Source organism: Canis lupus, chromosome 4 (assembly GCF_003254725.2).
Source record: "Canis lupus dingo isolate Sandy chromosome 4, ASM325472v2, whole genome shotgun sequence".
Taxonomy (NCBI): Eukaryota; Metazoa; Chordata; class Mammalia; order Carnivora; family Canidae; genus Canis; species Canis lupus.
In genome coordinates, this window is record NC_064246.1 from 9,701,787 (window position 1) to 9,717,391 (window position 15,605).

Below are 15,605 nucleotides of genomic sequence, written 5' to 3' on the forward strand. Positions count from 1 at the left end.
CTCCACAAACATCCCCTGGGGTTTGATTTTGTGTGTTTAACTTTAGGGATGACATCGCATCTCAAATAAGTTTTCCCATTTGAGCTATCATTTGTGTGCCTTCCACCCAAGGGAAAAAAGGAGTACCCACCTGCAGATCTGCTTTCCACATGTTACTAACATCTAAACCTTGGAGAATACACTGCATCACCATCCTGAAGTCCTCTGTTGTCCCAACTTCTAACATCTGGGTGAACAAGGCTCCCAAATGAGGTTCAATGTCCTGAATTACTTGAACTGGAATTGTAGGATCTGTGTGGAAAAGAAACCAGTACTGCTAAAATAAGATAGGAAAGGGGCAGGCGAAATACTAGAATAATCACATGACAAATAGGGCCCCAGCCCTTAAAAGTCACAATTTGAGAGGCATGGAAATACTCATAGTGCGAAAAAGGTGTGCCACCTGTTGCAGAGTGACAGTGTTCTGCACACAGCTGACCTATGTAGACTGCATCCACAGCACAGGGGAGAGCCAGAAGGATGACAGCAGCTGTCAACAGTGCTTAACACTGGACTACTGGACACAAGTGATTGCTAATTTCACTACACTTTTTTCTACTTTCCTTGTTCAGCTGTACCTCAGAGATGGGACAAGTTTGGTTCCAGACCACTGTGATAAAGCAAATGTTGCAATAAAGTAAATCAAATAAATTTTGGGGGTTATCCAGAGCAGATAAAAGCTATGTTTACACTATGCTGTGCTCTATTGAGTGTACAATAGCGTTATGTTTAAAAATCAATGCACATACCTTAATATAAGAATACTTTCTTGCTGAAAAATTAACCATCTGAGTTTTCAATGAGTCGCAATCACTGACCACTGATCATCGTAATAAATGTAATAAATAAAAAGTCGGAGATATTGCAAGATTCACCAAAATGTGACAGAGACACGAAGTGAGCAAATCCTGCTGGAAAAATGGTGCTAACAGACTGCTCGAGCAAGATTGCCACAAACCTTCAAACTGTAAAAAAGCGTAGTATCTGTGAAGCTCAATAAAGAAAAGCCCAATAAAATGAGGTATGCTTGTATTCTTTTATAACACCAATAGGGACACAGGTGTGGTGTGGTACATTGGGAGAGACAGGAATGTTGAAGACATTAAAAGAACCCCACACTTCAGGGACCCTCCTGCTGCAGTCATCCAGCTGTTACTCACTTGATGCAGGAAAATCTTCTAATGGCCCCAGGGTGCTCTAGCCCAGGGTTTCATTCTAGAGCCCAAAGTCAGGGTATTCAAGGCTTTTCATCTGATGCCAGCTTACCTTCCCAGCCACATTTCAGCCTGCAGACTGTTCCATGTTGCCAGAATACCTTCCAACATCCCAGTCTTTGCTCACTAATTAGCTTTGGGGATGAAGGGGACGACAGGCTTTGAGAGATAAAGACCTCGGTCCAAGTGTCCCACAAGCTAGAAGATCCTGGACTCATGAGTTCTCTGAGCTTCCATTCCCTCATCAGTGAAATGCATATAACAGCACCAACTCCTGTGGTTGGCAAATAAAAGGAGCACTGCAGAATGTCTGCCACATGGAAGGCTCAACATTAGCACTCCCCATGACGTCCACCCATTTGACCTATCCCTCAAAGGCCACTGCCTACTAATGCTTTCCACACACTCTCAACCCACAGTCTCATAGTTCTAGTAAACCTGACAGCATTTCACTGTTTTGCGATTTGTACGATTTGTATGAATGTCTATTTACTTGATTAGGTCAAAATCAACACTGTATTCATCTCTAGAGTAGGACGTGGTTCCCCCTATATATGAAATATTTGTAAAAGTAATTTTTTTTTATATGATAGTCACAGAGAGAAAGAGAGAGAGAGAGAGAGGCAGAGACACAGGCAGAGGGAGAAGCAGGCTCCATGTAGGGAGCCCAACATGGGACTCGATCCTGGGTCTCCAGGATCGCGCCCTGGGCCAAAGGCAGGCGCCAAACTGCTGCGCCACCCAGGGATCCCAAAGTACTGTTTTTTTATGATTGAATTAAGAAAGCCTATTCTACAGTCAGAAAGCATTCCTTAAAAAAAAAAAAAAGAAAAGAAAAGAAAGCATTCCTTACAAATGCTCACTTTCATGAGCTGCAATCTACCTGAAACAACCCCTGAGAACACAGAGGGCCACACTTTGGTTATTCATAGCCACCTTAACCCTCCCTCTCCCCACTCAAAACTTTGGACCCTCCTCAGTAGGCATTTCTTTCAGACCTCTCACCCTGGTCCCTTTTCTAGACAAGTCTAGTAGCTCAAGAATATGAGACCTGGACCCAACAGCAGCACCTCAGCCCATGATCTGAGGAGCAGTGGGGCAGGGGGGCCTTGGCCCCCTGAAACTGCCATAACTAAGGCTCTTTCCCTGGAGTTGGAGGCACCTCAAGTCCAGGGACACATAGTTAGGCCCTAGAGGCCACCTCAAGTCAAGAGGAGTAGAGGGAAAAAGGAAGACACAGTATTCTGTTTAACAAAGAGGAAGAGGACAGAGCTTCAGACCACCAGCTGCTATTTAGATCACTCATTTAGGACTATAACTAGTGTTAATAAAAGACTAAATTCTAGCCTCCACTAAGGTGAAAACCATTCCCTAAAAGAGTCACTGACAGTACAGGATAGAACATGTGACACCAAAGCCTTTTTAGTCAATCCACAATCAAGGCAGGGATAGAAAGGCTATTGAAAGGGAGACAACAGCCGTGTTATTCTGGCCTCAACATTTCAGTTCTGGTGCTGGCCCGGACAGCCCGGGCAGCTTTGCTTCCTACAAGGCCCTACTTTACGCTTTTGTATCTGAGCACGCCTGCAGCCCCATCTGCGGCTCTGCCTGTCACAGCTTCTTCATTGGGAAACAGAAGTCGGCATGTGTCCTGGGGGCTAGGTTTAGCTGACAGACTCCTCAATCTCACCTCAAAGGACTATTCTAATTAACCTCAACCCCTCAAGAACAACCAAAACAAAAAGAAAACAAACCCGCACCAACTTGAAACACTGCTATCTTGAAACAGGAACAGATCTGGCTCGTTGGCCTTTGAGCTAGGGGACAGCAGATACTGAATGCTTCTGTACACTGGCTGGGTTTGGCTGGTCTAAAAGGATGACATCAGAGTAAAAGACTTGAGACAACAGCTAAACCTCTGTCCTGTTAGCACTCACAGCCTAATGACGGCCAGGCACCACCCTGAGACCTAGGCAGTGCGAGTCTGGCCCTCAAGGAATTTTATGAGGTTCCCTAAGTATTAAATCAGTTGCATTTTTTAAGTTGGCAGGTTTTAGATCTTTCTTAATCGCTGAAGATGGAGCTAGAGATCAGACACAAAAAAGGCCACTAAAAAGGATGAAATTATGCATGCTGACCATCCTGGGCCAGGACAGATATAAGCTAAAAAAGAGCAGAAGACTTTAAAACTATAAACTAGAACAATCTCCAAAATAAATGAAAAACTAGTGCCAAACAATATACCAAGACGGTTACTATTTGTGTAAACAGCAGAACTGTGAGGGTCACCGCTTATCCTTGCAGAGAATGCAAATACTGGGAACGAGTTCCTGGGAGCGAACAGGAGGGGATTTTCTCTTGGCCCGCCGGCCTGTGCCTTCTAAAATGAATACCTTTTCCAAAGGGGCTTGGGGGCAGGTGGGAGCCCTTGGGGGCGGGGGCGGGGGGCAGGTAGTAAGCCACTCACCTTGCCAGTGGCTTACTAGCTTTTACCAAAAGCCTAGCATGATGCTGAGTAAGAAATGCAATTGGCACAGGTTTCTTATAGAACAAGGCAGATTTTTCTTTAAAGGTTTTATTTATTTATTTGAAATGGAGAGGGCGTAAGAGAGAGAGCACAAACAAGGGGTTGGGGGGGGGGGGGCCAGCACAAAAATATCTTACCTGCAAGAACTTTTCTCATAGAATGAAACATGGAGGTAAAAACAGAATCCTTCTTGGGATGTAGCTCTGGGGTCAAAAAGAATAGAGTTAAAAACCGCATGGCTGCTTGAAAACACTGACTGTCTTCTGCAAAAGCCGGCAACTCTGACAGTAGTTGAGAGTAAACACTCTGGTAGAAGGTAGTATGTGAGCACGTCATTTCATCTGTCATTTGGGAAGTCTCTGTCCTGTGCCTAGGGTGCTGGCCTACATCTGCCTCCAAGAGTGTGCTGGCTGATGAGATAAAGATGGAGGGAAGGTGATGATCCTGGGCACCCTGGGCCCAGCAGAGCTGCAGCACAGCTCCTGTGTGGAGAACAGCCTTCTGCAGCAGCTCACACAGTGCTTCTGGGGCCTCGTGGTGCTGCTTCCGCTCTTTGACAAAAGGCCCTAGGACTTGGCACAACTTGGTTAAAGACACCAGAATGAGCTGCTGGCCCCGACAATTCTGATTTTCCACCTGTTTGCCTGCAATCGCTTCAGTGTAAAGTTTGTGGAGGAATCTAGAGATTTTCCCAAAATTAAGTACCAAGCTGAGCTTCATCTGGATAAGCATCTGCATTAGCTGTTCTAAGAACGCCCCTATCACTTGGAGGAATTCCAACCAAGAAGGGTCATCCATGTTAACAGGCAACCTACTACTGGCTTTGAACAGCGAGGTCAATATAATCTCAAAAATATCACTAACATACATAATCTTGAGCACTGAGCGAGCACTTTTCCCTCTCTGCAGGTAACCAAGAAGCCGATAGCAAGTCATCAAAAACTTGAGGGTCAGTGAGGAGGAGCAAGAGCTCCCCAGCTTGATCATGGCCATGGACAATAATAGAAGGAAATAATGCACATGATAGGGAGTCAAGAGGCTGTCCAGCTGCAGAGTAGAAATAACTTCCAGAAGTCCCAGGATGCTCTCTAATTGTTCTCCCTCCAGCTGAATGGGGAAGTCACTCTTGACCAAGGATAATAAGTTTTGGGCAATTTCTCCTTTTGGTTCTACACCTTCAGGTCCAACTTTTGCAAATCTGTTTTCCCAAAGAGCCACCATCATGTGGTCCTTTTCAAAAAGCCAGGGCAGCTGTTGATTGAGAAGACTTGGGTCACACTGGGCCCCAGAACACAGGATGCTAGTACATCCTTCAGTCAGGCACATTAAGAAAGCAGAATGAAGGGATTGCATTTCTGGAAAGAGAGGGCTGTGAAGGATAGAGTTGGATATTTTTTCAAGTGTGATGCTTGGCTCTTCATCTGCTGAAACTTCTTGGGCTTTACTCATTGGTAAAGTTCTTAGCAGCACGCTAGCCAGGGATCTCACATCATCTGGACAAAGATAGGATATCAAAATTGTGAGATTTGACACAATCAAGTGCCAGTGAGCTACAGGGTATGTGAGTGCACTCACTGTCCCAACCTGGGCATCCCAGGAGGCTCTTGTTCTTTGATTTAAGCTTTCTCTGCCAGAATCAAGAATGTAGGCAGCATCACACCGCAAAGTTCGGAGGGCTTCTTCAGACTGGAAGTTAGTTTGCATTAAAGTCCTTTTCATTTTCTGCAAGTAGAGCTGTTCTAAGCAATACCTGCCAAGAGAGTCAAACTGAGCTGTAAACTTTTCTATCTTCTTCCATTGGTGTGTTTCAACACCTGGGAGCAACAAGGGAAGGTTTGAGATCTCTGTAGCAACATCTGTTAGAGCCACAGACAAAGAGTGATACTGGCGACAGTTTATACTGAGCATGGCATCAACCTGGGCCCAAGTGTAAGAGAGCAGGAGTGCAGAGTCACTGACCTTCTGCAGCCAGAGCTCAAGCTCTGGGACCTGGAGGTCCAGGAGAAGGTCCAGCAGGGGCCTTACAAGCTCTCGGAGCATCCTCTCCATTGTGCACTGCATCCGTCTGATGATGGGCAGAGGTGTGCTGCTGTCTAGGCTCCTCATATTGAACATGATACAGTGCAGCAGTGAGCTCAGGGACAGTGATTTCAAGGCCATGTCGACATCACCCTGCAAATATGGCAAGACCAAAGACTGGAACTTCTCCAACAAGAGGGACCATGTGTCCAAGATCTGACCTGGAGGCAACTCCAGGAGGCACTCACAGAGCACCCTGGAGGGGCCCGAGGCCAGCACAGGCTGCCTTAGCTCCTCAGCAGCTGGACGACAGATCACCCCCAAAATCTCCTCAAACAACCGCGGCACTTGTCGGAGTTTGACATATGTCTGGAAGAGAGTATGAAGAAGCGCCTCCTGTGCTTTTTTGGTTCGAAAGTCTGTCACTTCTGCATCGATCCAAGCTGAAGCCAACAGGTCATCCAGGTCTGGCTCCAAAATCAAATGATTCAGAGACATCAAAGCCTTGAGGCAGCGGAACCAGGCCGGCACAGATGCTTGAGAATGGTTTATCAGCAGCTCAGCCAAACGGCGGTAAAAATGGAACTGAGCCTCTTCGTGTCGGATCCTATCAGCAGCAATGTTGTAGATATTGTTGCTGGCCACTGAATTTAGCAGCTGTTCTACAACCAGAAGTTCTGTAGTCCAATCTGACGTGGCCAGGGCTTTTATCTGCTCCTCCTGCAGATGTGAAATCCTCAAGCAGCCGAACAGCCTGGAGAGTACCCGGAAGCAGAGAAGCTGGTTCCCCTCCTTAAAATAAGAATCTAAAAAGAGCTTATACAGCAAGGCCACTGAGTTGGCTATAACAGCAGAACGAAGGGATGGCTCACAGTAACCAACATCTAACAGCCTAGCAATCAAAGTGTCCATGGGAGCTAAAAGATTCTTCATGGTCCCTATCTTCGTGTCACCTTGCTGCTGGTCCAAGAGCTCCTCTTTGTAGGACGAGAGCAACTCGGGCTGAAAAGCTCCACCTTGAAGTAAAGCCTCAATCTGACTCCTTATCTCCCGGCTCAGCCCCTGTCGCAGCTGGCCCTGACCAGCCTGTGTCCACATGCCCCCGGAAAGTAAGTGCCTCAGGACCAGGCAGGGCTGGAGCAAGTGCCCAGTCATCTCCCCAAAGGCACGTCTTGGGTTGACTTGCTGTTGCTGGATCGAGAGGTAGTGGCCAAGTGCCAGGTGAATGACTTCAAATAACTGGGCCACCATGGCTCCTTCTGGCTGTCTACAGGCCAACCAGCACAGCTGGCTCAGCAACACCACTATCAGCTCCTGTCTAGCTGTGTAGATAACAGCAAGGGCAGGCGTTGAGAGGATGCCCTGGCAGCAGCTCAGCACGGCACACATACTTCTTTGGGATTCCAAAAGAGAGAATTCAGCTATTCTCTCATTTATGATCTGAGCATTAAGAGAGAAAGAAAACTCATTACTGACCCTACACATACACAAGAAAAACACAAGAGAATCAATGAACTCACTCTTTGCCCTTATCTTGACGAGAAAGAAATCCCCAGATCATCACATCTAAATGAACTTGATGTTTGCTTAATGTCCCAAAGGAAGGCAAAGTACCTCCTTCACATATCCATCTCCTACCAACATGATTTCAGAAAAGGGATGAGTGCCTTTGTAATTCTGCTGTCCCTTTTTAAAGAGCTGGGGTTTTATAAGACTTAAACTGCAAAGATTACTTTTGCTCACATCCTAAACCTGCAATTCAGCTTAAGATGCTACAGGTGGATGGATGGTAGCCCTGGGCTATGATCCTTTGTCCCAAAATACATTTTTATAGTTAATTACACTGTTTTTCTATTTAAAACACCAAAGCAAAAGGTACTCTTGAAAGAGGAAAGCATGGGCAGCCTGGGTGGCTCAGCAGTTTAGTGCCACCTTCAGTCCAGGGTGTGATCCTGGAGACCCGGGATAGAGTCCCCATCGGATTCCCTGCATGGAACCTGCTTCTCCCTCTGCCTATATCTCTGCTTCTCTGTTTCTCTCATGAATAAATAAATAAAATCTTTTTTTAAAAAAATGAAAGAGGAAAGCAAATGTCAGCAATTACTGCATATTATACAGCAAAAACCAGTGTCTTCTGCTTCCAAAATTCTAAAATTCAAAAACACCAGAAATTAATGAGGCCCAGGCAGATTCCAAAATTTACTCATAGGCTGAGTGGCTTGCTCCCAGCCCTACAGCATCAAAGAACCATATTTATCCTGAGTGCTAAATCACTAGCAGCCCAATGACACAGGTGTGATTGTCTCCATTCAAGTAACTACTGGCTCTGGAAAAACTGAAAAATGTAAATACTTATATGCCAATGCACTGCTACAGTGACTGTCAATATTTCTGATTATACAACTTATCTACCAAACTTTTTTCACATTTGCACCCAATAAAAATAATCTGTTTTCCAAATCATGGGTATATACTATACTACTACTATCTCAACATAAATATAAAACGTATACGAATTGAAATACGACATTTAAAAACATAAGATTTTTTTCCCCATACTCCCAAAGGACAAATCAGAATAACCCACTTTGGTGCCCAGTCTATTATTTTAAAAAGTAACATACAATTTAGAACATAAACTCAAGAACCACTAAAGTCTATGAACCATCAGACAGCTCAACTATTTAATTTTCTTATTATCAGCCTTTACTGATTTTCTTTTGGCCTACACACTCATGTGGGTAGTGCAGAATGATGGTTAAGAGCACAGGCTTTGCAATCAGGTAGATCTATGTTCAAATCCTAGCTATGCCAAATGATCTATGTTCAAATTACTAGCTGAGTGACTTTTAACAAAGTACTAAACCTCTTTGAGCCCAGCACACATTAAGTATCCATTATTAGTGCTTTCTATTGTCACCAACTATTCTCACAGTATTTCAGAACACTCGGTTTTGATAATGAAGTTCATAATTCTAATCTGAGACTTCAAAATCACTTTGACTCAAGAGCAAATCCCTATTCAGATTTTGGCCTTTGATATTCCTCCAGACTAATGGAAAAGTGTGGGGGTGGGGGCAAGGAACACAAAGTAGCATTATTTGCTGGCAACATTTCCAATTAAAAGGTAATCAACAACCACTTTATGAAATAGTTCTAAGCTTTCCTTGAACATTAAACAACATAAAGTGCTTCACACAGCGTTTAAACAACATAAAGTGCTTCATATAGCATAGAGCATACCATATACATTCTTTTGTAAAGATGTTATTTATTTGAGAGAGTAAGAGAGAGATCATGAGCAGGGTGGGTGGAGAAGGATAGAGGGAGAAGCAGACTCCCCACTGAGCAGGGAGCCCAATGCAGGACTTGATCCCAGGACCCCAGGATCATGACCTGAGCCAAAGGCAGACACTTAATCGACTGAGTCATCCAGGCACCCCTACCATACACATTCAATAAATACCAGTCATCACTATAATTCTAATATCATTTCCTTCTCTTCCTCCACCTTGATACGTCCTGCATCTTCAATAATTAACAGGAAATCAACAGAGATGCATGTCACACACACAGGACAACAAGGTAAACAGAGAATTACCTTGACCAGGGAAATCTGAAGGTTAATTGTCTTTCCATTCTTGAGGAGATCCTGCAGTTTCTTGCTGTGTAGAATGTTATCTATATAGATCCAAAGCCTTTCAACAATATCTTCCTTCAGTTCAAGTTTTTTCTTATAAAATGCAATCAATGACTGTCTTGCCCAATCAAGTAGTACCTGAATTTGGAAGAAATATGCTCTAAAAACAAATGAATTTCTTTATTAAGGAAGAAAGATGCTGGACGCTTAAAAGGACATCTCATACATAACCAAACCCAACTGCCAGGGAAAAAAGCTGTCCTTTAAAACTTATCTTTGGTAATATTATATTATACAAATGTTCCAGTATCTTCAAATGTTTATTATCAAAGAATCAATAAAATGAAAGAAAAATTTTGTCATCATCTGGGGCCAATAAAAAGTTTCCAATGAAACTCTTAACAGTTTCTTCTAACTTTTCTGAAGTTATACTAAATTTCAAAAGTTAGAACAACAATTGCTCAAAATGGCCACAAAATTAAGTATGCACAAAAGCAAAAATGCAGAGTCCAAAGACAGAGCTCTGTGCCCTGGCTTCCCATGTTACTGGTAAAACCTCTAGGTCTACTTAACTCATCAGAAGACAGAGACAGTCTTCTGTGAAAGTGCTTTATGAAAAAGAGAGGCGGACATAGTTTCTATTACTGTGATATGTTTCCTTATTCGTCACATGAGGAAAGGTGGTGAGGCCTCATTTCACGATACCAAAACTGTCAATAACAGTATGAACAGAGACAGATGCTCAAAGGGAAAAAAAAAAAAAAAAAAAAAAAGAATCTCAGCATAAGACTAGGTGAGACCTTAATCAAACTGCCACCACCACTTCCCCTTTCATCTCATTCTGGATAGCACTTGTTAGTTGACTATCAAGCTGCTAAAACAAATCTCAGGGGCAGCCAGGTTTAGAAATCACTGAATGTAAGAGTGTTCTACATACTGTACCTCTCATCATCATTTTAATAGATGTAATCCATCTTTGACAGACACATTTTGTGCTGTCTCCTTTAATACTAGCATTAATCCAATTTCATGAGCTCAACATCCGGGGGTCTCTAGTGTTCTATAGTACTTTTATTTTTTTTATTTTTATTTTTTTTATTTTTGCCAGATAAGCTTGAAAATGTTAACAAAGAAAAAAGCCTTTCTCGGTTCCTAATCTATTTCTAGAACAGCCTGCTACAAATACTAAGGCTTCTCTACTTCCCTCCCTGTCGACTTATCAAATTCCAAAGATGTTTAATAAAGCACCAACAAGCAGTTGCTTATGGAGCATCACCTTGGATTTACAAACAAATGGAGCTACCCATAGACTCAGATTCTAATTTCTATAACTCAATTCCCAATTTGTTCACTGATGCATATACTTGATTTGAAACAGAAGAGATGTTTCCAAACATAAAACACTGAGACTTTGTAACAGAAAAACTTGGTTAACGAAATATTTGACTCAGAATTTTTTTCTTTTTTTTTTTTTTTTAAAGATTTTATTTATTTATTCATGATAGTTACACAGAGAGAGACAGAGAGGCAGAGACACAGGCAGAGGGAGAAGCAGGCTCCATGCAGGGAGCCCGACGTGGGATTCGATCCCAGGTCTCCAGAATCGCGCCCCGGGCCAAAGGTAGGCGCCAAACCGCTGCGCCACCCAGGATGCTTCCTTCCCCAACCTTTCCTTTAATCTTTTCAAATTTTAACTAAATATCAATGTACAATTTATATAAGTGACCATTCTTTTCGGTTATAAAAACTGTAAATTTCACATTAAACTTACTTGCTCTTTATTTGGAAGAACGCATTGGTGGGAAATCCAAGCAAAGTGAGCTAGTTTTAGTTTATCTTCCCAAGAAGTTGTCTTGCTTTTAAGCTTAAAGGAAATTCCAGAATAAACAGCAGCCATTGCTACACTTTATCTATAATTTAAAACGAAAAAAGTATATATATTATGGTCAAACTCAATAAGTACCAAAATAAGAACACCACGTATCTTATTATCTACATAACATATACTCCTTTAAAGAAATTTTTAGTGAATTAAAATACATCAACAAAATTGTTGGGTATAAATCTATACATAAAATGTTGCAGCCCATAATCGGGGAAATACACATCAAAACCACAATGAGATACCACTTTGCACTGGTCAGAATGCCTAAAATGAACTCAGGAAACAGCATATGTTGGCAAGGATGCAGAGAAAGGGAAACCTTCTTATATTGTTGGTGGGAATGCAAGCTGGTACAGCCACTTTGGAAAACAGTACAGAGGTTCCTTAAAAAATTAAAAATAGAGCTACTGCACAACCCATCAAATGCATTACTAGGTATTTATCCAAAAGATACAGTGATTCAAAGGGGCACAAGCACCCTAACGTTTATAGCAACAATGTCCACAGTAGCCAAACTATGGGAAGAGCCCAGACGTCCATCAACAGATGAATGGATAAAGATGTGGTATATATACACAATAGAATATTACTCAGCCATCAAAAAGAATGAAATCTTGCCATTTACAATGACATGCATGGAACTAGAGGGTTCCAAGTTAAGTCAGAGAAAGACATACCGTCTGATTTCACTCACGTGTAATTTCAGAAACAAAACAGATGAACAAAGGAGAAGGGAAGGAAAAAATAAGACAAAAATAAAAAGGAAAGCCAACCATAAGAGACTCTTAACTATAGGAAACAAACTGAGGGTTGCTGGAGGGGAGGTGGATGGAGGGATGGGGTAAGTGGATGATGGGCATTGAGGAGGGCACTCGAAAACATTGCAGATAACACCCAGGTGTTATCTGACGAATGACTAAATTTTATCTCTGAAACTAATAATACAATATATATTAATTGAATTGAAATTTTAAAAAAATTTAAATGCTTTAGCCCATGAATTTCCTGGGGGAAATTCAGACAAAAGCAGGTAGAAGAATTATACACACACGTATAAGTATCCCTCCTGTGATCAAACATCACATCCTCAGAGGTGACTGTATAGGAATACAATCGGGCAAAACCCAAAGTGCTCAAACGATCTGTGAGAGAAGATTCACACGTGGCTTCAGACCGAAAATTACTGCACAAATCATCTGAAATAGACTATGTATTAAGACAAGCTCCATCAAATAGTTGAGAGACATAAGCAGTATTTGGAGAAAATAATGTTTCACTAAGTAAAAAAGAAATACAGGGATCCCTGGGTGGTGCAGCGGTTTGGCGCCTGCCTTTGGCCCAGGGCGCGATCCTGAAGACCCGGGATCGAATCCCACGTCGGACTCCCGGTGCATGGAGCCTGCTTCTCCCTCTGCCTGTGTCTCTGCCTCTCTCTCTCTCTCTATGACTATCATAAATAAATAAAAATTTAAAAAAAAAAAAAAGAAATACAGTATAAACCTAGTCCCAACAGAAATACTGGTATTTCAACTGCAACAGTAACTTCCCACTCTAACTTTATTTCCTTTACATAGAAACCTAGGGACAGGCACAGCATCAAAAAAAAAAAAAAAAAAAAAAAAACCAGAGCACAATAAAATTATGAATAAAGGAAAGCGAGCATACCAACCAGCTATAATTCTAAAAACCTGAAGTAAACATAGCTTTGAGTTTCCTAAAAGGCATAATAAAAAGGGGAAATATATTAAGTCATTCTCGTTATATAAAACAAAAATCTGTTCCTCAAAAGTGAAAATTTTTCATAATACTGAAGTTGAAATATCGGATATAAAAAGCAAAATTGGGCAACACCAATGAATCTCATACACTGCGTCCCGCGGTCCTGATGCACTACGAAAGCAAGAGAGTCTGCTATACACCAAGGGTTGGGTCACTTTCATTTCTTCCATCGGTGGGGCCTGAAGCCTTACAGACCTACCCTCAGAACTTCTCCTCCACAGGCCGACGCCGCCTGAAGGACGCCAACATGCAGGAGAGCCTCCTCCACTCGGTCACACAACAGGAGCGGCCAAGAGCTGGAAGTGCTCCCCTTCTGCCAAAACGTCCAGGAGGTACCCACTCCACAACTTCCCAGACCTCTAAAGTCAGCGTGTCAGAAAGTCGTCGTGCCAGCTACAAAGTACTTGAGAAGTGTCTGCACAACTGGTCACGAAGGCGCCCCAGACGCCCCCGCGACGGCGACGAACGTCCTGCTCTCGGCGCCCTCCAGGTCCCCCGGCTACTAGGAAGCCCAGCGCGGAACGCAGAACCCGGTTAGCGCTGCCGCGAGGGCCGGCGAGGGCCGCCGCAATCAGAACCGCGCCGAGCGGCACGAAACCAAGTAACCAGGACGCGAGAGAGCACCGAGGGGCGACGCGAGGGGCCGCCGGAGGAGCGAGCCCTGGGGCCTCTCCCCGGCGCTTGCCATCACAGGCTGGGGGGTCCTCCCCGGTTAGGGAGCAGGGACGGCGGCGCGGGACCGGGCCCACCTCGGGGGCGGCCTCCGGGAGGGCGCTCACCTGGACGCCGCCCTCGGGTAGGGCGCTCCCCGCAGGCCCCGCCCCGAAGAGCGGCGGCGGGCGCGGACGGAAGGCAGGCCCCGGGGTGAGCAGCTCACCTGGCGGCCAGCCCGGCTGGGGACGGCGGGTGCGGGCGCGGGCGCGGGCCGGCGGCCGGTCGGGGCTCCCGGGCGGCCCCACCACGTGAGACCGGCCCCCGCGCTCCTTCCGCCCGACGCCGGCGGCGCGGAGGGGCGGGGCGGCGCGCACGCCAGGCATCGCCAGCAGAGCGCCGAGGCGCCTCGCCCATTGGTGGAGACGGTTGCGCGTTGGAGGCCCGAGCGGCCCAGCCCGCGGCCCGCTCCGTGTCAGTCAGTCATGGAGCGGCCGCCCAGAGCCGCCGCCGCGGGGGCGGCAGGGCGCGGGGCGCGGGGGCCCGGCTGAGCCGGCCGTCGGAGCGAGACCCTGCGGCAGAGACGACGGAGGCGGAAGCAACCCGATCCCGGAGGCGGCGGCGGCGGGAGGAGCCGGAGCCGCCTGGGATGTTCAGTGAGTGCGGGGCGCGCGGGCGGGGAGGGCCGGGGGAGGGGGTCGCGAGCCGAGCGCGCGCGGGCGGGCGGGCGGGGGCCGGGAGGGAGCGAGCGCGGGCGGCGGCGCGCGGCGAGGCCTAGGCGGGGCGCGCGCCCGCAGCTCCCGCCGGCGGGGCGGTGGGGGCGGGGCGGGGCCGGCTGTGCGCGGGCGCGGGCGCGGCGGCCGCGCCTCCGCCCTCGGCCTGCGAGTCCCAGCGGCCGCGGGCGGCGTGGCCTGCAGTCGGCAGCTACACCTGGAGGGCTCCGCGTTCCTGCTCGGGGTGGGTCCTGCCGGGGCGGCTGCCGGGCGCCCGCCGGGAAGGGGTCCTGAGCGCCGGGCAGCCGAGCAGGAGCGCAGGTCCGTATCTCCCCTTCATTTAAGGAAAAAGGAAATGCCTTTTGGCCGAACTCAAGATTAAACTTCGCACATGGTGACTGCGGGTGGCCGGCCGGGAAACCGACCTCTGCGTGTGACAGGGGCGATCTCGAGTGAGACTGGCTGTTGCTAGAGGATGCCGACCTGCGGGGTTGCCTTTGGGGTTGGTTTAACTCCTGACAGCGGGAGGTTTGTGCGCTCAGGCTGCACTCGCGAAGCTCCGGGGGTTTGAAAATGTATTAGGTGAGGCGTTGGTCCGAAGTCAGTTGATGGTTAGAAATAGTGGTGTCATTTTAGACTTGGCGGAAGTGGAGCGCTTGAAAGCTTCGTGCGGTTCTCCCATCAGTTGTGGGAGTGTCGTTATGCCGCGGATCTCGCAGCTTGTACGGTTCTGGGATCGGGAGGTAAGTCTGCCAATCCCGTGCGGCGTTCGTCTTGAATTACCTCAACTCTGACCTCGCAGATTGAAGTCTTGGAACGGTGACTCCCGCGAACGAGCAGTTGGGTGCTGTGTTGGGAGGAACAGTGAGGGCGGAGGTGATACAAGTGTGTGTGTGACATACCTGAATTGTGGGGTGGGAGGAGGACGAGGCGGCAGTTCCCAGCCTTGCTCACAGCCCTGCTTGAAAGTGAGAGTGGGAAGGGGGGTCTGAGCCGCATCTTTAAACTCCGAGAAACTTAATGTACTGAATGGATGGGGCTTGATGACTGTGGAGACCTAAAGCTGAAACCACGGAGCGATCATTGTAACTTTGGTGAGCCTTAGTCTCCTCTTCTGTAAAACGAGGTGATGACTCAT

General features: G+C 46.3%; 2 protein-coding genes across 9 annotated transcripts in view; one reads left to right on the top strand and one right to left on the bottom strand.

The window, feature by feature from the left end:
• Positions 1-14,108, bottom strand: part of URB2 (URB2 ribosome biogenesis homolog) — a 28,021-nt gene extending 13,913 nt beyond the window's left edge. The window contains exons 1-6 of one of the 6 annotated variants that reach the window (XM_025448487.3): positions 13,981-14,108; positions 11,211-11,349; positions 9,401-9,577; positions 3,918-7,239; positions 1,306-1,527; positions 131-291 (exon numbers count right to left, since the gene is read on the bottom strand). In XM_025448487.3, coding sequence (XP_025304272.1) covers positions 131-291; positions 1,306-1,527; positions 3,918-7,239; positions 9,401-9,577; positions 11,211-11,336 — 4,008 coding nt within the window. In that variant the 5' untranslated portion in view covers positions 11,337-11,349; positions 13,981-14,108. Of the gene's footprint in view, positions 1-130; positions 292-1,305; positions 1,528-3,917; positions 7,240-9,400; positions 9,600-11,210; positions 11,351-13,302; positions 13,443-13,882 lie in introns of those variants that run through there. The other 5 variants (XM_025448486.3, XM_025448488.3, XM_049108754.1 and 2 more) reach the window with 5 other exon arrangements.
• Positions 14,109-14,260: 152 nt separating this feature from the next.
• TAF5L (TATA-box binding protein associated factor 5 like) overlaps positions 14,261-15,605 on the top strand; it is a 28,364-nt gene continuing 27,019 nt past the window's right edge. Inside the window, exon 1 of one of the 3 annotated variants that reach the window (XM_025448492.3) lies at positions 14,261-14,410. Coding sequence is in view for 1 of the 3 variants with exons in the window: in XM_025448491.3 (XP_025304276.1) it covers positions 15,076-15,210 (135 nt within the window). In the remaining 2 variants the exon portion in view is untranslated. Of the gene's footprint in view, positions 14,411-14,631; positions 14,789-14,884; positions 15,211-15,605 lie in introns of those variants that run through there. The other 2 variants (XM_025448493.3, XM_025448491.3) reach the window with 2 other exon arrangements.